General features: G+C 38.9%; 1 protein-coding gene across 4 annotated transcripts in view; it reads right to left on the bottom strand.

Moving 5' to 3' along the window:
* pard3bb (par-3 family cell polarity regulator beta b) overlaps positions 1-23042 on the bottom strand; it is a 217349-nt gene that overhangs the window by 34393 nt on the left and 159914 nt on the right. For 3 of the 4 annotated variants that reach the window (XM_032529556.1, XM_032529554.1, XM_032529557.1), the window contains exon 22: positions 21347-21467. In XM_032529556.1, the coding sequence (XP_032385447.1) occupies positions 21347-21467 (121 nt within the window). The remainder of the gene's footprint in view (positions 1-21346; positions 21468-23042) is intronic. The other variant, XM_032529555.1, reaches the window with a different exon arrangement.

Raw genomic sequence — 23042 nt, 5'->3', positions numbered from 1 at the left:
ATTTAGACCCAACACACATTCACACACACAGGTCTATCCAAGCCTTAGTGTTCTTAACAGTTAAGCTTTTCCTTGAAAGTGCAGGGTGGGGAGTTGATAAGGAGACACAGAGAGAGAAATACCGAGTCAGGGGTGATGGCATAGAGGGACAGAGTGAAGGATGAGGAAAAGGGGTGCCGGAAAAAGTAAAAGAAGATAATTTGGTTTCCTCTAAGCCCCCTCCCTACCACCCAGATAGTATATCCGTCTACCTCCACCCTCCACTCTCCATCTGTGTCTCTCACTCCTTCTTTCTACCCCAACTTCCCGACTTAAAAAAGTTACCCTTTAAGGATTAGGGGGAACAAAGAAAGGTGAATTCCAAGGAAGACTGAGGGAGTGGAAGAGAGAGAGAGACAAAGAGAGAGATAGAGAGAGAGAAAGAGAGAGAGAGACAGAGAGAGAGAGAATATGGAGGGGGGTTGAAAAGAGGTAGGGTTTAAAGGGGAGACAATTTAACGGACAGAGATGTACAGATGATGAGCCAGAGGACAGAGACAGCAGGGATGAGAGCAGGGTACATTTCTACTCCCTCTGCCATTTTTTATAATGTCAGCGCCTTAGGTAGGAAAATCTCTGCTGGGTTTTCATTTGTGGATTCTCATATTATTTATTTATTTCTCTATATCTCAGGAGCAGGACTTAGCATAAGACCATAACCATAATCATAAGAGCAGCAACAGCCACCTTTCTAATGTGTGTGTGTGGGTGTGAGAGTGAGTGTATGCATGTGCTAGTGCACGACAGAATCTGAAAAGGAGTCTTAAAATGTGTGTGTGTGTGTGTGTGTGTGTGTGTGTGACAGCGGGAGCAGGTGGCTACAGTGGCAGGTAAGATGGAGCTGTAATAGGAAAGACTAAAGTGACACTTTATCCCTCACACACTTTCTTTCTCTTTCAGAAGATTGGCACCAGTCGGGGGGGTAGTGATGGCCGGGTTGTCTTTTGATTCTATGCTCTATTTTTTATCTCTTCTAATCTCATGGAAGTCTTGACCTCTTCTCTCCTCTTGTCTCCCTGTGTCGAACTGTTCTATTCTCTACATGTTTAAGATCTTGTCCTCTCCATTTTTACACTGCTTCTTTCCCCTTCTAATCTTCTCTGCTTCCCCTGTCATCCATCCATTCCCTTCAGAGTAAAATGTCAGGTCGGGTTGATTCTATAAAAGCCAAATCTGCACTGGGTGTCACTCCCAAATTTATGAGACAGGTATTTTACTACAATGACTAACATTACACACACCTAATTATATTTTTTACATCCATCATGTGTAAACAGAATTATAAATGAGGTCAATGTGTTGTACTTTAATCTAATGATCTAATGAAATATATATTTATATATATATGAGAAATATGTTAAAATGAAAATAATAACAAAAGTGTGTTAATCCAATATAGACTTTTTGTGTATACTGTATGTGTGCAAGCTTTGTTTATGTGGTGTGTATCACTGTGTACATGTAAAAAGATGAAGGACACTAGGCACAAGAAAAAAGAGAAAAAATTGACAAAGAAGTGTGGAAAATGGAGGCAATATTTTCTTTTGTGCTGGATGACATGAAGTGGAAGGAGGCAGAAATCCACTTGCTACGCTGAGCTTTTGTTTGGTATGTGGACCTGAATCCATGAACACATGTACGGACACACAGACACACCTTAAGTTGTTCTTTCCGGGGGTCTTGCATGAAAAGAAATGCACACATATACACACAACTATGAAACCGTTAAAGTCTTTTCAGACCTACAGTATATCGCATTACCCCTGAGAAACCTTCTCTTGTCTAGTAACTGTTTCCAGAAATTGAGCAGTAAATGGTTGTTTGACCCTACTGAAAGGCATACTCTACCTATTTCACAGTGTATTTGATATGGTTGGGCTGATACAATGGAATGATACGCATAAACAGTCGGAAAACTATATCCTTAAGGTAAATTACTGCATGTGATATGTACAATATTCTCAAAATCCTGACAAAGACGTGAGAAACCCCACTGAGCAGTTTCCAATTTGTCTAAAAGCTCTGACTTGGCTGCAGGGTCAGATATTAACTTCCGAACAAGGGAGGTAGTGTCATCTATCAAATACCCTCCGAGAAATGGAGATGGAAGTTTTCTTGCAGACACAAGCAGTCTGTTGCGGATTGGTCAGGATGTAGACTTAGCTCTGGTCCAGGTGGGGGAGAAAGGGGGATGGGCAGGGGAGGAGGACCGAATTAGAGAAAGTAGGATGGGTGGGGAAAGAAAGAGAAATGTAAGGAGAGAGCGAGACAGGGATTAGAGACCCTCTGAAAGGCAGTCACTTAATTTCCTGGCTAACCTGTCTATGATTATCTCCTGGGTGGGAATGGAATGTTTGATGTCCTGGAACCAGACTAATCCTTGGTGACTAACCTCAACCTCTCATTTCCTCTGGATTAGCTCAGTCTGCTACTTAATAAAAAGGTGGAGGTGGGTAGATATTAACCTACAATGAAAGAGAGATTGTGTCTCTCTTTCTCTGACTGTGAAGACTGTTCTTCCTAAAATTAACTGTCTGTGTTTTCCTGGCAAGGACCTCCTATGGCTTTGTGAATGCTGAATGTTGTCTTAGAAGCAAATGTGGAGGTTTGCAGTGTGAGGTTGTAGTGCCAGAGAACCTCAGCAGGAGAAGATTGGGATGAACAAAGCTGTTTGCATCTCATCTCCTACCAACTGTCAACATGGGATCATTCTCTAACATTACCAAAGCAGTACAGCTCTTGCTTTATGTGCAAAATTTGAAAGTATATCTAATTTTATAATAAATATGAAATCCTAGAAAAATAGGCAAAGAAAGGAAGGGGTGGAAAAAGAGAAGGTGAACAGTGGTAGTTGGATTCAAGTCACATAGAGACAGAAAGATAACTGAGGAGGGGAAAAGTAGGACCTCATTCAGTGCTGTTGATTATCAATATCTTGTCTCAATTTAGTGTAAAAGCAACAGATGAAACACACAAGCATGCGCGCACACTCATGCTTGTCATGGTAACCCGTTGGCTGTGACTTCTTGCCTGTTTGAATTGATATTTTGGTAAAGCTGAAGGTGACACAGTGCCTCCAACAATTTGGGACCTCATGATTGAGGGTTATTTGAAAATTCACATAAGGACTACAATTATACTTGCAACTGCCACAAATTCACACTTTTCACAGCACTAAAAATCTGCAACAATTTTTCAGAAAAGCTATTGCCAAATTATGCTCAACAGTCTTTCTCTATTTTTTTTTTCTTCTCACCAGGTTTTTCTCAAGAGAGAAAGCCTGAAATGCTGCCAAGTTATCAGCAAATCTGACCAATGACATGTCACTTGACCCTTAAATCGGCCAATGCCCTGCCTCCAACAACCGGCTGGGCCCCAGCTGGCCAATTAGCTTGCCTCTTAGTGTGGAGCTGGGCCAATGAAAAGCCCCGGGAGACTTCTGTTCATCTGAACTCACAGATGGGAGGACAGAGAGGGAGAGAAGAGGGAGAGGGAAAGAGTGTGTGTGTGTGTTTGGGACTTGGCCTGAATTCCCTAACACTATTGAGACGTCTTTACTGAAGAGGTTGGCTAGTTTTGAGTTAGCAGTTGGAGACAAATATCTCCATTTAAAAGCAACCAATGGGAGAATTACAATGCTAGTGGCAAAAATAAAAAGGGAACTAGACTGTAAACCTGTCAGTTTTTAAGATGGCAACTACCAATTCTTGATTTCTTAACACTGGATGTTTCCCACAAAACTTTGTATGTTTTGAATGTTGATAATTAGCAAAATAACATCTTTTTAAATCTTATGATAGAGTGTTATTACATCTTAGTTTATGTTCAGCTATAACTAGATATAGCTAAGTAGCTAGCTTTAGGTTATGGATGCATTAATCACAGCAGAGGGTTCAGCTCCAGCTTAAATGACTTTTTTCCTAATCACTTTCAGTCTACTTCTGCTTCACTTTAATACTAATAAAAACACTAAGGCAGGCAAACATTTTGCTGTCCTGATTTATAGAAGAGCAGCCCAAAGTAAAGTAGGCAAACGGTTTCAGTATTAAAAGGCCTAACTGTTACTGGGTTGGAAAGCTGAAAAGAGAAAATGCAGACGAGATTGAAACTTGAAAAGCTTTCCTTGCCTCACTAGTTACACTGATTTGGAGTGAAACTGTCCCCGACGTTTTAGCAATATGTCTATTTTTTATCACAAAAAAACATTAAGCAAAACTGACTTCCTTTCAGTCAGCATTTTGGACAGCTGTATTGAAATGTCACACTTACATAAGCTCCCCCTCTCTCAATATCTCAGCATGTGACTTGAGTTTCCTTTTTTATTTCTGTGCAACTCTTACTGAATCTTGCCCTGACATGCACTCTTCCCCATGTTTAAAGATAACACTTTCTCTCTCAACTGTAATTTTGGTTTGCTTTATCGGCATAGCATGAAAGCTAATCTGTACCGACAGAGAAAAACAAGAGAAAAGCAATACATAAATCAAATGTGTACTGAAAAATGAAATAGTTACAACAAAAAGTGGTATGTTTGCATGAATGCATTCACCTCTAGGCAAACATGCAGCATCCAGGGGCATTCAATCTACACAAGTCATCCCAATATACAGACCTAGAAACTGTCTTTGTGTGTATGTTTGCCTGTTGCCATCATTCTCTAAGTATGAACAGAAGTCACAAGAGCTAAATATATGAATTTATATTTAATCAAACGTAACAACATTAAGATCCATGACCTACACTTGAATAAATTGGGCATTATTTCCTAATTCTATCCAAGCATTTTCTATACCCCTTGATCCTGTACAGTGTCGCCGATCCCAACTGGTGAGGTAAGCCATGGGTACCACTGGGCTAATTCATTCAGGCAGTCAACCTACACACTCACATTATCCTATGGGACAATGTAAAACAAAGTCTATACGACTTAACTTCACGTATGGCTCCCAGGTAAACAACAGTGAATGGAACAAAAAGATTTGAAGGCCTTTTTACCAAAAAATCTTGGTGTGGAAATATTTAGAAAAGAAGAATTTGCAATGAGAATGTGTGCACCTCAAGCAAACTTCCGACCAGGCGTACACTCTGATTTTCAAAAGCTGAATGCAAATGAAATGATACGGTGGAGTAGAAAGTGTGAAAAACGTAAATTTTCTCTAGTGTTGGTTTTGAATTATGAAACAGAACCACAGAATGCACAGCTTTATAAATCTGACAAAAAGAATCCACATGCTTTTTCAGTTTTTGTGCATACGCACAGTTTTATGTATCCGGCCCAGGGAGGTTTAACCATTGTTGGTGAATGTAGCTCATGTTCACTGCAGTTATGGGGAAATGTGTTATTTTTTATTTCATTTTGTGCTGAGAACAATCCCTGCTAGCGACCACTGCCATTATGATTAAATAGATTATCAAACGGATGCAGTGTCTTAACTAAGAGTTACCTGATATGTTAAAACATAAAAACTATACCAACATTATACCTACAGTACTGCAGCTTTCAAGTATTTGACAGGAGGCTAAAAGGACATGTTTGTGTTCCTGATATTCCTCAATATCCTCTCCCCGGCTTTGCAGCACACTCTATTTACTCCATATGACTTTTAGGTGACTCTCTATCTCCTATTGCCTCACTCAGTCTCTTTAGACATCTAGACTTCTTTAAAAATTGTTCTTATTGTGAAACTCACTGACACTCACGAGTGTATGACTCTCAATCTCCAGTCTTTTCCTCTCCATCTCTTATCTACCAGATGACTCACCATATTTCAATGTCAGATATTTCTCTCAGAAACCCAAGAGCTCTATGCTGCTTTAAGAATCGCTGACAATCTCCAAACAACACACAGACACACACACACACATACACACACGCATGGCAGTTGGCTATCTGTCCTGTCCACAGCGCAGTGGCCAGTGGTGATAACACTCTTCGCTGGACCAAAACTCATCACTCTTTACACACACACCTGGATGAGAGTGTTGGTTTTGGCATCTGTCTGCCTGTGTGTCTGTGTGTGTGTGTGTGTGTGTGTGTGTGTGTGTGTGTGTTTTGCTTTTTGGCATCTTTCTCAAAGCCTAAATAGAAGCCCTGAGAGCCTAATAGAAATCAAGATTTGACAAGACGTAACGACATCAAGATGCATAAACTGTGCTTGAAGGGAACAACACACACATCGATCGAAACTCACGACCATGGCCACAACCGCAAATGACCTCTACAGAGTAAACTGTATTATTTCAACCGTTTCTGCCAACAGCACTGCAACAAGAGAGGCTTTCACGCTAGATTAAAGGATCATTTTTATTTCTGCATGTGATATTGATATGGCCCATATACCAGATGAAAACACATGCAGGGCTTAGATCTCTGGGAGCAATAGCCATTGTGTACATGTGTTGAAAAATGTATACTGTAAAGGCCCTTGTCTAGACACATTTAGATAAGGCATGGCTATTTTAATAGTAGTATAATAGTCGTTCTCCTAGCAACAATGCTATTTGAGCTAGTGTTGTTATGCTTTACTACGATTGGGACAACTTTTCAGAATTATGTGACCTGTGACGTGATTGTCCGAGAGTGTATTTAATAATCATCACAACTTCCAGTGAATCAGGTGTAATAATGCAAGAAAGGAATAATACAAGAAGCATGCAGAGTTGGGCAGAGGGAATTGGCTTCCAAAAGACAATGAAAAGACGCAAACACATCCTATTGGGGTGTGCTACAACTGCAACCTCCCAAGCTAATAGACCACAGTAAACTTCTGTTAAGGTTACTAGTTCACAGCCAAAGATTTAAATCATGGAACAAAGGCTTCTTCAGTTTTTCATGTCAGGGCCTACATGATGAATGTTGTCTCTCACCCTGGGACCAAGGCACAAACAAATTACTGAAGTAGCCATGTGGGGACCACAGACTGTTAATTTTGATATACAGTCTATGGTGGGGACCCTGCAACCACAAATTCATGAGCAGTTCTGGATCTTGACCCAAACTTTATGAGACTGTAAGGAATCATGCGTGTTAAACACAGATAATAAGTCATGACATGTTGACTCATTCTGCCCTGCTGGCAGAGAGAAGACACAAATCACACATGCAAGTGAGGGAGTCTGTGTATGTCTCTGTCTCTGTGTGTGTTTTTATGAGGAAATATGTGTATTCAGACATGCTTCCATACTTCTGAGTTAATGTGAAAGCATGCGTTTATTCTTCCGTGCACTGTGTGTGTGTCTGTTTTTGGCATTGGTCTGATGTATGTTTTCATCCTTATATTATATTATGTGTGTTTCAGTGAGTGTTTCTTTGTGTGAGTGTGTGTCAGATATTCAGCAGTCATCAGACCAGCCAGGCACCAGTTCCAGACAGCGAGGTCAGAGTCATTCACTAATCATATTAACATTCCTTCATAATGACCGCATAATTCTCCCTTTTCAGTCTTTTTCTCTTTCCATCTATCCATCCGCGCCACTCATGCTTGCCATTTCACCCCCTCCATTCCCCTATACCCTTCTCTCTATATTTCTTTCTTGATTTCATCTACCTCACCACCTCATTCTCCCTGCCTCTTTTGAACTTTTCTGCCCATCTCTGACCCTCAACAGTTTGCTCATTTGTTGATATTACTCCTGTATTTTTTCCTCCCTTCTCATTTTCCTTCATGAATTCTACCTCCTGCACTGTCCAATTGTCATCTCATTCCCTCAAATTAAATCCCATCTCATCTTTCTTTTCTCTCAAATTACCTTGTGTGTTCTTTTACTTTCTGTTAATCCACCAGTATGTCATCAAATTATTCCAGAGGGTATTGAATTATGGGCAATTATGATTGCCCATAATTCTTGAATTCATCTGTATTTGGAGAAAAGACTTAAACTGAGTTTAATGAACTGGGGACCACAAGTTGGTCTTCTTCGCTGTGTGGGTGATGGATCATTATATGTGTGGGTAGTGTATTAAAATAATTTCTGTGTCTGTGCATGTGTTGTTGGTAATACTGTAAGTGTAATACTGCTAATTAGTGTTTTTATAAAATTCCAAGAAAATGTTTTAGCTAACACCAGCACTTTAATAGTCTTAAAGTAAACAGATTAGCCTAGGAGGGGAATCGCAAACACTGAAACAAGAGGATGTATTTGTTATTTTCTCTCTACGAAATTACATAAACTCTGGGTCATGACTAGAGCTTTAAAAAATGTTGATTTATTGATTAGTTGATCAAAGAAAATTAAATAACAACTATTAAGATCATCAAATAATAGTTTATTTAACTTTTCAAGCATAAATGCAAAAGCATTCTCTACTTTTCTTAGCCACATAGGCTGATGAACTGAATTCCTTTGTTTTCAGACTGTCAGCCAACAAAACAAGACATTTATATATGTCACATGGAGCTCTGTAAAGTTGTGGTGGAATTTGTTCTAAAAGATTCTGACATCTGATGGACAAAACAATTAATTGTGAAGATAATCTGCAGAGTAATCCATTATGAAAATAAAAGTCATGGCTGTTTGATTTGGATATTTGAAATTAACATGGTGAATTTTACAGTTTCACTTGACAAAAAAAAGTCAGTACAATATGATGCAATGACAACTATGCTTCTGTCTTTTCACAAGAAGAGATTTATTCCAACAGAGTCAGAACATGTCCCCTTGTCTATGGTTAGATTTCCATTACTTTGGTGAGAAAAGAACAGCATGACAAACTGTAAGATGTAAGCTCCAAGAGTTCTCTGAAATAAGTGTTTGTAAAGGAGTGAGTCTTACTGTTGCAGGAATGTGACATAATTAGGCTTATTGTAGGCCATGATTGTATTGTTTTAGATATTTATACTTGCTTGGATAAGTGTGTGTGTGTGTGTGTGTGTGTGTGTGTGTGTGTGTGTGTGTGTGTGTGTGTGTGTGTGTGTGTGTGAGTGTAAAGGGATCTCTATCAACACCAGGTTTGCTTCCACTATTCTCCAGCCAAATCAAACAAAGGCTGTGTGACTTGGCATAGAACAGTCTGACTCAAAATGGTTATGCATTTAGCTCAATGTTCTGCAGTGGCTCTTTTATATGAGCCTAATGTTAGCTCCTCACCCCACACACGCACACGGACACACACGCACACACACACACACACGCACGCACGCACGCACACAATCTTATCAGGTCAGTCGGTGTGAATGATTTAACTGTTAATGGCCCCAAATCTCTGACGATGAGTCAGTTGTTAATTGTTCCAGTCAGTCATAACCACCGAACCGTGCTGAAGATTACCTCATGACTCTGTGTGTGTGTGTGTGTGTGTGTGTGTGTGTGTGTGTGTGTGTGTGTGTGTGTGTGTGTGTGAGAGAGAGGGAGAGTTTAGCTCAATGGTACAGAGGTTCAGGGGAACTGAAAAGAGACAGCAAAAGAATGTATGGGAGACAGAGGAACAATAAATGTCTGAACATGAAAGTATCTCTATTATTGATTGAGACAGTGAGTGGATGTATATCATAGCTGTAGTGTGTGTCTGAGTATGTCTATGCTGGTCCCAGTAGATACAGCTATGTGTTTGGGTCCACTGAGTTGGCACTGATCCCATCTGGTCTGACTTGGGGATAACAAACTCCTGACCTGCTGCTAGGCATGCTCATATTCATATCACAACACCACACACACACACACACACACACACACCACACACACACACACACACACACACACCACACACACACCACACACACACACACACACACACAGTAACACAGACACACACACACAGAGTGGGATAGAAATGAAAAAGAGAGGTAGGGAGGTAACGAAAGATAATAACGGCAACAATAAAAGAACATGAAAGAATGTTTAGGAATGAGTTCTCTTGAGTTCTCTTGGATTTTGCCTTTTCTCTCTCCCATCTTATTATTTCTATCCTGATCCCTCTCTTTCTCTTCATCTTGCAATTGTTATGGACCATCAGTATGAGCCCAGTTTCCTTTCTGTTCCATTAGATTCAGCACATTTGTACCGTTCCAACGCTCTACTTGTCCATATAAGGCCAGAGTCAGAAACAGCGTTGGGCTCAACCCCATGATCACACAGGAAACACCACCGTCTGACTGAAAAGTATGTGTTTGTCTGCAGATGCATGACTATGTACACATGTGTGTATGCTCATGTCTTTGCATGCAAATGTGCATGTGTGTGTGTGTGTGTTTCTCAGGGCGATTCTGTCTGTCATTCCTGCGCCACACAACCCTTGCAAACAAGCTTATCTTATTCACTCAGATCTCTGTTCACACCATTTCTAACATACATTGTGTATTAGCAATCAGTTCTTCAACCCAGTCAGTCATTCTTGCATTCACTGAAGCCAACAAGGGAGTGCAGGTTTGACCATAGGCACCGATACTATGGAAAATACTCAGCACCCACTTGTGCCAGACTGCCAGTAGGCTACATTCATTTAAAATTTAAAATTGCAGTTGGTACTAAGTGGAACGTCTGTCATAGTGTGACTGGTTATGTCAATGTCCCCTGGTCCATTGATTCTTAATTTCCCACAAAGCTGATCGTGGTTACGTGTCAGTTAAACTTTTCATCTCCAATCCTATCTGTATTTGTGAGAAGTGGCGCTGTCTTGCTTTATTGTCGAGTTAAAAGGCATGTGTGTTTGTGTCGGCCACTGTACCTAAGGTTCTGAAATGCGAACATTTTTTGACTACTTTTTTTAAAGGGCGTGCACCCGTGAGCACCCACAGTAGAAAACATAAATCGGAGCCCTATGGGTTTAAAACTGCTGTTTCTAATGCTGATTTGTCAGATGATAAAATACCCAGAGATGCCAAACACTAAACCTTATTCATTCTGAGCAATGAGTAAAATTTGCAATGTGATTAAATTCTTAGTCAAATCTGTCAGCAAAGTAAATACATAGCTTTTTCTTAGTGCTTAGCTTAGAAAAGTCTCAATCATGCAATTGAGCTGCTAGTTATATATAAGTTAATTACACTGAGGCTGCGATCAGACAGAGACAAAAATGGAGAGAATATGGTCAGAGCAATGGGTTCTAATCGCACTAATCTGTTTTTTTGTGAGAAAACCTGGGGTTTAGTGCTTGAACTTGGCAGTATATGAGTGAGTATGCATTGGGGTGTGCAAATATGCATGTGTGTGTGTGAAGTGTGTTCATGTACTGCATGTGTTAGCATGCTGGCTGGCTAAAACATGTTTGAACTTTTTCTTACTATCTGTAAATATGTATGTTTGTGTGTGTGTGTGTGGGGAGGGGCACGGAATGGGCAAGAAATTACATATTAGGCCTGTTTAAAATGCATCCCCTTTAAAACATCAGAATAGAAATGCAGTCTGTGTGTGTGTGTGTGTGTGTGTGTGTCTGTCTGTTGCCAGCAGTACAGTCTTTGGTTGGGTAAAGTGGAATAGAAAGTTCCTGTAGATTTATGTTCACCCAAAGCTGGCATTTATAATCAAGACTGGAGAAATATGGTCTTACTTGGCACAGTCGGCATGTTGAAGAACAAAACTCTTCATTTTTTTTACCTTCTCTGTCTTAAATTCAAATTCTGCTTTTCATTGAACTGGCTCAGACTATACAGTATTTACATGTGTAGTCAGGAGGACAGTTTCTGATTGGTCAACACAATCACTCCACTGCATTTTTGATTTGTTATTTTGAATTTACTATAAAAAGGTTCCAATTAAGACACTGCAGTTCCAGGTTGGATTACAAAGATTTTGCGACCTTCTTTAATTGCCACAGATCTTAGCTCTTGGATGCAAAAACAAGTGTTTAAACTGCATTAATTTGGAGAAATTGAATATTGACATAAAAGGTATAATTTGATGGTGTGTACAACATTGTAAGCCACATAGGGTTAATCTCCAATGTCCTATTTAATAAGAAAATAATGATGTACCTCTTACTGGAGAGTGAGGAATGGGTGACAGAGGTTAAGAAAGGGACAAAATGCTGAAAGAACATGAACCAAAGAGAGAACATGGATTGAGAGGGAGTTGAAAAACAGTTTTGACAGTATGTGGAGCACAAACAGCTCTCTTAACCCTGTCTGTTATAACAAAGAGCTCCACTCAGTTTCAAGGTTTACTGTTGTCCATTTATACTTATTATTATTTTCTACTTATAGAGAGTTGGGGTTCGATTCCCCGCACGCCCACCTATAAAACACCCAAGGTAACTGCTATTTCTTTTTTATAATGGCTGAAGTCACATGAACATTTTAGGAGTTGAAGTTTGGTCTCCAGTAAGTGAAACATATGCTAAGTTAAATTAAGGCCAGGTGCCTCACTTTGCCAATAAAAAATATACAAAATATATAAAAATTACTGTTTGGCAATAAACAAAGGTTACCATTAGTAAAATCATATTTGCATGATCTGAATCAATGAAAATCACAACACTGTTGTGATATTTGCATCATAAACCAACTGCACTGTAAAGTACGTGTATGTGCAGGGTGTGAAAGCAAGCTTACTTACATATAACAGGAATGATCGTTTGTTTGTACATCATGTACATCATGTAAACCTATAGGGTGTACCACAACATGACACTATATAAAGTAATTAATCGATTCATGGTCAACCATAAGAAACACAATGAGACAAATTGATTCTTTCAGGATACAACAGTGTTTCCCCTAGAATTTTTTTCAAAAATGAACGTTACCTGAAAACAGCGTGTAGTTTTTCTTTTTAGCATCTCACATCACACTTTCCGTCACTATGACCACCACAGTCAGATACCAAAATATGAACAGTAACATTGCTGTCAACGGGCTTATCTGCTAATGTTGGCTACTGACTGTTACCTTGAAACCATCCAGCAAATATACGGTACCGTAGGGAGGTTACCTGAAACCGGTGATTAAACGTCACCACTCATTTTACACACAGTTTAACAACAAAACAAAATGCCGAGTGAACATTACTAGCTCCGTTTTTCATGTTGGTTTTGAGCAGTATGCTCTTGCTTTGTCACTTTGCCTTAGATTGAGTGACAAGTAGCTAGTACTCGCCCTGTTGTTAACTTGGTTGCTATGACTTTGCGAGTGATGACGTCCTGTCACTGTTCTAGTTGCTCGGGGAGAGAGGGCGGATGACAGTTTGCTTGAGTTCAGTAGAGCAGCAGAGGCAGACAGCTCTGCAGAGTCGTGTAATTACGACTTTATGACTTTTCATAAACAGCTGAAGGAGCGGCGCTGCACGATGTACGTAGCAGAAACCCTGTTGTGCATCTGCCCTATACCGTGGCGGCAGAAATTTTACGATGGTGGGCCGCCATCAACATGTCAACATAGAGGAAAGACTGTACAAGTCATGCATCTGTGTGAGAGAAATATTAGAAAGAAGTATCCCCTTAAGAATCAGAGACCTGACCTAAATTAAGAGGGATATTCTGTACAGTGGCAATGTTTTATTCTGCTTCTAAAGGATGGAAAAACTGTGTTCATTGTTAGTCATGGGTCTCTGTTGGTGATATTGACTGATGTACCCACATAACCACAGAATGTGACACTAAATTGTGTTATCATTGTAAAAAAAAAAAAACTCTGTCTTAGCCCAGGTTGACACTGTCAGTGACCCAGTATTGCGTATTGAAAACACCAGTATTGGGGTTTTCTAAAAAGTTACTAAAAGGGAAGTTGTGGGAATTAAAATGTTTCACTATACAGGGAATACACAATTGTTGAAGCCTTTATGAAGTCTTTAATTTGTAAGGTGGGCTAAATTACTAACAAATGCAACCCATATTCAAAGAGAAGGCATCAGATAACTGGATGAAGTAAGTTTAAAATGGGCAAAAAAAGCAAGATAAAAATAAGAAAGGTTATGGGAATCACATGCTGGGATTTTCCCAAATCCTATTGTAAATCAGACAATGGTTTGACTGTCTCTAGGTGGTTACAGTGACAAGGTTAAAGAGACTATTGGACCCAGTTCAGAGGATTGAAACCTTGAACCAAACACACACACACACACACACACACACACACACACACACACACACACACACACACACACACACACACACACACACACACACACACACACAAAACAAATACACTTACAGTAAAAACATAGCGGCAGACACACAAACAAGGGCATGCACAGCAGTCTACATAAAGCACAGGACCGGACATAGTTCTGACAGTCCAGGGAATTCAGTCTTAATCAACAGGAAATGATACAAGATCCTCTTTTAACCGTGTATGGGCAACATCTGGAGGTGGTACAGATGAGCAATTCTGCCAGTTTTATGTCCAGGAGCATTTTTTCCATTTTTGATCTTTCCTGCCAATAACAACCAAACTGAATTTATTCCACATGTTTTCCTGACATTATTTGTTGAAGGTAATAGCGACGCCTGCTTTTAAATGCTGCCTTCCCATTATTATCTGGCTGCTACTAAAACTACCAATTCCATTTTTGCAACCCATAGAACAAGGGAGGGTGAACTAAAGATGATGGTGCCATGGATAACTTATTCATCAATAACAATCACAAAAGTAGGGTTGGGTATTGTTTGGGTTTTTTCCGATACTATTCCGGTGCTAAATAGATAAATACATTGCCTAAACGGTACCTGAACCAAATTATATATAATATATTTATAATGTATATAATTTAACATATAAAAAAGGAGCACAAAATGACAGTTTTGTGTTCAGATTTTAAAGAACGGCTTGTTTATTGCTGAGGCCATATGGTCAAAATAAATTGATTAATAAAGTAATAACAATAACTTATTTCAAAAGTGCATTGCTGGTCAATGACAAAAACAAGCACCAGATTGGAAAAGGGTATTTTACAATAACTTAAAATTAGTTATTGCGAGTTTCAAGTGAACGCACAGTCTGTGTTTTTCCGACACAACGGCAGCTGCCTGCAGACCAGAGGTGGGTAGAATAGCCAAAAATTGTACTCAAGTAAAAGTACTGTTACTTCAGAATAATATGACTCAAGTAAAAGTAAAAGTAGTCATCCAAATAATTACTTGAGTAAGAGTAAAAAAGTGCTTGTAACAGTAGTACTGTTAATGCTTTTAACGCCTAAGTGGGTCTGTGGTCTTCACAATTTTAAATGGTAATGGTAAACACATTGGAATACCCAAACTTGGAGCGTGGCAGAGAATGTGAGAGAAGCACATGCTGAACAATTCTGAGTCCAGTCGACGTAGAGTATATGAGCAATGATATATATTCAATATAAATACATTTGCACATTAGGTTAGCTAAAATATTGGTAAAAAAGCAAAAATGAATTTCACTCACGTGAAATATTTGTCAACGTTTGCTCAAATGCAAGAGTTAATCAAATCTAAACATTAGATTCCTAGTCTTCTGACACCACCATTCTTTAATTTTCAACTACTAAACATGAGCAGTTTTTAAAATAATAAAAATTAGAAGGAGGACACGCACAGGAAGACAAAGATACGGTTGTGAATTATAGAGGCACACAAACAGATGAATCATGCTCTTGTCCTAACGTTCATTCCTATTGGTTGGATTTTAAATAACAAAACTTTCATTCCAGCTGACACACTTGTTCTTGTTTGCCAATATTTGTGGGGGTGGTATTGACTGGAACTTAAGCAGCTAAAAGGCTCTTCTTACTGAGCTATGTGCTTAGCAACTGTCAGGCGCATTGTAAGAGGGCCCATTTAGAGATTGGGGGAAAAAAAGACAGAACCATAATGGAGAGAAGTAGTCTGAATCTGTAACTAAAAAGAGCCTTTGACTCCATGGAATGAACATTGCACTCTCTTTCCAATTTCTTTTTTAAGCAGAAGGTTTCTAAATGCAAGAATACAGGTTAGTGTAACACAGATAAATACAATCAGCATGACTAGGACATTTAACTGTTGGAGTTCTAGTGTTGGCATAATGCTTGTAATACAGTGAATACAGTACAGTTACATATTACGTTACATGAAGGTGGAAGGTCAGTGTTGGGAATACATGATTTTTCATTTAAGATTAAAAATGTCCCCACTTTTCCTTGACCTTATAGTCTCATGACAACGTGAAAAGCGATAGATAATGACCAAAGAACATTGTTACTTCATATTTTAAAGCTGTGGTAAGCAATTTATATTAGGTTTTGTTAGGCAAAAAATCCATTCCAACATGTGCCCAGAAATCCTTTCCCATCATAAACACAAGTTTAGGGATTAATCAAAATAAACGTGAGCAGACAGTTGCAGTACCTCAGTAGGTTCTAAATCTGAGGCTCCCATGCTATTTCATTCTGCATCATACTAAAAAATTCCATTAGTATTCACTGACTAACTGTAAATGAACAGACATAACTAAGTCCAAAGAACAGGAAAAATTAGATGAAGGCTTTTCATTATAATTAAATCCTATAATAAAGGCTGTGTCACACCGCCCACTATAACAATTGGCTTCCATACCCTCTGTGTAGGACTGTGTGTACGCAAATGTGACAACAGCACCCTGTTGATTTAGTTCCCTTCTCCTAAGGGAGAAAGTCTGTTGTTGGCTTCCAAAATACACCCACCCACAAGCACACAATGCACTCACTTGGAAACAAACTTGTGGTGTGGCTTTTTCGTTTGATAATTGTTTTAAGGCAAACATAATTTTGCTAGCAAAGACAGCTAACCCATAACCATGAATCAATGAAATGGTAATGGAGCCATGGGGGAAAAATACAGTGGCAACATTGCATGAGGAACACTCTCTCTCTCTCTCTCTCTCTCTCTATACTTAAGTTCCCATTGCTTTTACTTTTCATAGTCATTCAGCAAATCCTATACAAAAAAAACAAAAACGTCTTAAGGAGAAACAAACAAACCAATAAAAGTAAAATTGAATTAGTTTGCCGTCGGCTCACCTCCATAACCATTACTTCTCCCTCTACACTTCCCACAGAACGCCGGTCAGGTAAATAATCGCCTCTGCTTTAATTAATAAATGCATCATCCTTAATGAGTGGGGCTTGTTAGGCACTGCGGCAACTGCCACTGGTCGGTTTTTCTTTTGATTTTTTTTTCAACTTTCAAACTTCAAACTTAATTTCCACCTCTGAAGCATGCTAATTGCTCTCCCTCTCAGCTTTATAAACAACAACAACAACAACAAAGTTTTCTCATTTGGAGGCAGAGAACGGTGTAATGTGTGGCTATCGATCGCAGGGGAAAGGAGATTGCCCCTGGCTGGTCACAAACCAAATGACTTTAAGATCTGAATTAAAGTGGGCCAGGTATAACTTTGGATAAACACACAGTGGATTCACGGACATAGGCTCTGCATCTGAACCATTCAATATTGATTTTAGTAATATTTAGTAGTATTTTGTTGCATAAGTCTCATACAACTTCAGTATAACTTCCCAGAAGGAATTTAAAATAAACTACTGAGTAGAGGTACAACTTGTAATTTTTTTCATTTTCAATTAATATGACAATGATCAATTGTTTGGTCTATAAAATGTTAGAAACTATAATGGAAACAAAAGGCAGAATCTTTAAATTGCTACTTTTGTCCAACAAACAGTCTAGATTCCAGAAAGATTAATTTTAGTATCAAGTCACACAATGTTCTGACAATCAGCAAATTGATTTATCAACTAATCAGCTCAACAATTGACTTAATGCTGCGTTGTCTACAAAAGTGGGTGATTTTGTGGTGTTCCGTTGGATTCCAAGTTAAAGAGGACTTATAAAAAACTCAGCTGTCTATTGCTTGTGCACATACTGTACATGGGACAACAAGCCATTCAAATGTGGCTCCCTTTTTCATGTAACGTGCAGGCTTGTTAGAATATTCCACTCCACATCTGAGTAGCTCCACCCACAGCTTCAGAACTACCTTTGTAAAAGGCCCCATATTTTTCTCACAAGCCAATCAGAGAAGACTGGGCTTTTTGGGAGGGGGGCTCGAAGAGACAGGCACTGATACGGAACGTTTCAGATACAAGTATATTCAGATAGAAAGTATGAGAAAAACAATGTGGTTTTTTTTTATACATTAAAGCATGCAAACATGCTTTAATTCAAACAAAATACAGCTATTACCAGGAAATGAACATACAGTATATATCCTATAAACTATAGTCACCATGTCACTAAACTGTTGTTACAATCAACATAAAGAGAAATAATTGTATGTTAAGTTTTAAAGACACTATACATGTCTTCATTCCATTCCATTCCATAATACAATGCTCTTTTCACCTGTTTTAATTAAAAACGCTTTTGGCAGGCTACAGGCTCGGCAAACCTCAGCTGCAAGGCTTTTTACTAAAACTACATGGTGGAATCACATTAAACCTGTTGTAGTCTCTTTACGAAGCCTGGCACCTGGCTACATATTGGACTGTTAAATCTGAAATCCTCCAGCAGCACCATTTAAGCCATTCCACAATCAAGGCTGAAGACCAGGGGTGACTGAGCCTTCAAGCTTGGGGACGATCTGCCTATGGAAATCTTACTTCTATCAAATAGTTTTTTCTAATTCTATTGTTTTCTACTCCCTTCTATTTTACTTGTTTTTTTTATATAAAAAAGGCAGTCCATGTAATGTTATAAAGAACAAAGGAGTAACATTATATAAGTGGAAGGTCAGGAAGACTAACGTCTGCAGTGATTGATAGCATGCTGGCCCCACCTGTTAATACAACATGCTGTGGTGACACAATGTTCTCGAAGAAGAGATCACTTATTGAGTTCATGCATTGACGTAGTTATTGCATTTCGAAAAGGATTTCATGGTATGTGGATTCTTTCAAGCAGAACTGACCTCTACTGTGCTTCCTGATGTACGAGTGCACAATGTATTTCTCCTACGCCACACCAAGGACCCGTGGTCTGGTGTATTCTAACTCCTCTTAGTGATGCACAATAATGACACACACACACACAAAGCACAGTTCTTACGAGGGGTCTCCTCCTTAGCATATAGAACCACTGAGTTGCTTGCTACCAATGTGTAGACAAAGAACACAACGATTGATTTATTTAGTATTTCATGATGAGGTTTGACAGTATCCCTGTACAGAGAAGTGGAAGTTTCTTGTTAAACTGTAATGTTCTACAAGCAACCTATGCCTTTGTTATAGCAAATTAGACTCATTTTGGTTGCTCAGGGTGATTTTATTTTTTCCTTAAAGAGCCATGGAAGCTTAAATGTAAGTGTAACAAGAGCCATTGAGAGTAATAAAAGTTACTTAAAGAGACTAAGCACTGTGAGTGTACTGAAAAGACACACTGAACTCAAAGAAACCTTTACTGCATCCCTGAGAGACTAATGATTAAGCTTTTTTTTTTTTTACTGGATGCTTTTTGAAAGGGAAAAACAATAAAAGGATTTTCTATGTCCAAATGAGCACGAAGTTGCCTGACTGCTATAAATCCCTACAGCGGTTTCATATTCATTGACAATAACTGATACGAATTCTAAATTTTCCATGATGCAAACTCTCAGTTCAGGAGGGTTAAATATCTTTATGACAAAAAAGTAGTATGTATATATGTATATATGTATGAATAAACTGTGTCAACAGTGGTACAAACGCTTTGGCAAAAACAAAACTGGAATAAATCACTAGCTTGATGCTAAGTTGCTAAAATTTGACAGGTTTTGCTCATAGACAGTTAAATACATGGACTAGCAGATCCCGTTGCTCTGGATGGAGACCAGTGAAGGCTATAAGAAGCTCTTTTATGGTGATAGCTAAGCGCTACTGCGTAGCCTCCAACTGAGCTTGACTACGTAGATCTGACGTGAGCAACCTGTCTGAAAGTTGTAAGTCTTCTGGTAGCTGTGCCCAGAGAAATCTCAATCATTCGGAATCTTGCAGAGACGGAGAACATATGTATATTTTAAGAGATAACATAGGCACAGGCTAATTATTGCTAACTAAAATGGTAGTTAACATTAGTAATTAAACCTAAACAGTTATGGTAAGTCCAAATTGTCTGCGAGCTTACCCTGTACTGTAAGGTAATTCTTCTACCGTGCAACAGTGAGTCACGTGGTTATAGATAGATAGATAGATAGATTATACTTTATTCATCCCACAAAGGGGAAATTTCCTTATTACAGCAGCAGCATTTTCTTCAATAACAGCAAAAAACAAAAACACACAAACAGGTAAACACACAAGAAATACAGGCAAACAATGATTATATGGTAGACTAAAAGTAAGCAAAATGGCGTCAAATAAAGGTATTTTAAAGTGCGGTTGCCATAATACAAGACACAATATTGCGTTGTAAGTGACATTAACATAATCATTATGACATAATCATTAGGATATTTTTACAAAAACGTTTGCTACAGAGCCATAATGTGAACTACAAAATAATGGAGCCTATTATACATTGTTGTGTTTCTTAAGAAATGAAAATGGACAACTAGTCTTTAAACGCTTCAGAAGTTATTTGCTGTCAAAGTAGCACCAAAATGAATGGCAGTCAATGGAATGCTAACGGCGGGAGATGGATTATTAGCATCAAAATGGCGAGAGGAAAGGCCCACTTGGTTTTGCTATGCACCTGCAACCCATAAAAACCTATTGAGTATATGCTTAAAGAAAAATACTGTGAACATTAGCACTGATATACCGTATGAACAGCTAAAACAAAAGAAAACATTGGCAGCAGAGAAGAAGAAACATATTGCCAGTGTCTGATTGATAAAGAGATATGCCAAAACAATGACACTGTCAGAATTACAAGAAATAATATCTGACAACCAGAAACCTATGTACAACACCTGGATGACACCTTATAGGTGATTTCTTGTCAGCACAATAATGATGTACCTGTTAATACAGACGTTCTTTTGAGGTTCTTCCAGCATGACTCAGCCAGTCTGAGCTCAGAAGTGTATGTGTGACAAGGTTATTATGATTCTGAGATTTAAAAAACAGTGCCTGCAGGATGACAAGTGAGTAAAAGCTCTACTTATCTCCTCTGTAGCTGTATCCTCTGTGAAAAGAGGATATCAGCCGATCAGCTCAATGCCTACGGGAGACATTCACGTCAAAGAGCACCTTGTGACTGACAGCTAAAGCGACATGATCACTATCCAAACGCACTAAAAGCAGTGATCATTTGGATAGGTGCTGATGGGGAATAAGAAGCCTCCCAAATGCTTGGTACCCTTATACAAATGTCTAATGGAAAGACAACCTGATGATGGACAGACTGATGAAAGGAACAAATGTAAGGACAGGGAAGACTGTGAAGCTTTTTACCTGACCTATATGTCTGCAGACTTGCTTTTCCATGTGAATACAAGTGTATGTGTGGGTCTGAGCTTACCCTGTGTGCATTGCTTTCATGTCCTCTGCGTCGTGGGTCCAGTTCTTCATAAGGCGGCACTATTCCTTCTCTCCTTGCCTGCTGGTATTCTCTTCTTAGCTGCTGGATCCTGTCCACACTGCCACACACAAGCAAACATGCAAGTCATTTCATTAAAGCTTTTACAGCTTTGAAGACCCTTTCCCATTGGACACAAAGCCACTAAAAATCTGGCTTTTGTCTTTAGTGGGGAAGTTTACAATCATTCCCAGGACAAATGACTCGGTAGCAGTCACAGGTATTTATCGGCTCCAGCTCTGATCAGCAGTGGTGGAAACATGACAATTGGGTGGACACGCTAACACGCTTGTTGCCTCTTTGTCACCTCAGCCACAAATTGTGTCCGTCTCCGTCCGAGCAGGGCTTGAACATCGTCCCAAATGGCCGAGTTTGAAAGAGAGAGTGAATATGTAACAGATATAGAAAAGAAGTAACCCCTGTACAATTTGTCAATAGCCTCCATGCTGCTTTCTAGTGTTTACTAACCCGGTTTTCCGGCAAGTTCATGATGTTGAGCGTGATACACCAGAAAAAAAACAGAAAGGCATGCTCGTCCATTTGCACTGGGAAAATGCCTAATGTAAAAAGTCAAAAATAAGTGTTTAACTATTGCAGATATTTATACTGTACAAAACCCAATTCTAGACTTGGGCAAGCATTACTGTTTTTCACACTTTGGAGGAAAACCTGTTATACCAGATAACTCTACTCCGGTACATTTATGTCCAGCTATCACAGATGACAGTGTCAATGGTGTAGAGCAGGGAAACATAGAATTACATCATTTACATAAGCATGTTAATAAAGGCTTAGCAACATGACAAATATTTTGCAGCACTTTAAAGTAGCTAATCAATTAGCACGACTGATCAACACATCTAAATATGGTTGAATAGTAACAGTAACACAAAGTTAAAAAAAAAATGAAATGTGAACTACTTTCAAAACACGGGTCTATAATTCTCTATCCTTACTTTCTTCTCATTCATTCTCTTAGTTTTCCCCTTCGCTCCCCTTCCTCTCTTTAAAGCCATACACCCAGAGAGCTGTGTGAATGACTATATTAGCTGCAGCACTAAAAACACATTATCCTCGGTCTTGCATCACAAATCATGTCGAGTGCATGTGCTCTCAACCTCACATAACAGAAAAACATTGACTTTATTCAAAAGTCCTTTTGGTAGTACCTCCATCCACCAAACCACTTTGGTGTCCTTCATTTTGTTAAACGTGTTTTAAATCCATTCATCATCATTTTAAGTTTTCGTGTTAACTAATATTTAAGACAAAATGCACTACCTTTCACTCATTTTTTTTTTATTGGAACTTTACTGGAGGATTGGGAGAACATCTATTTATGTACAGTATGTAAGTATTGTGTAGATGAATGCATTATAGTGAAACAAATCTAGTCTCAGCTGTGTATCTGTATGTTCACGTCTTGTGCATTTGTGCTTCATATTCTAGCCTACAGGGGTAAGAGAGCTGTGTCATCTACTGCGCAAATAGTACATTCGGAGCAGAATTAAAATCCGTTGCTAACTGCACTCAATGAATGAGCTAAACAAATTTCTTTGTCTTGATAGCCCTATCACCTTTGCAGTTATGTTTTTTCCCGTTCTCTTCATTAGCTTTATTTAAAGTTCCCATGACATGG

Source organism: Etheostoma spectabile, chromosome 11, assembly GCF_008692095.1.
Source record: "Etheostoma spectabile isolate EspeVRDwgs_2016 chromosome 11, UIUC_Espe_1.0, whole genome shotgun sequence".
Classification (NCBI taxonomy): Eukaryota; Metazoa; Chordata; class Actinopteri; order Perciformes; family Percidae; genus Etheostoma; species Etheostoma spectabile.
This window is presented reverse-complemented; position numbering and strand designations above follow the sequence as displayed.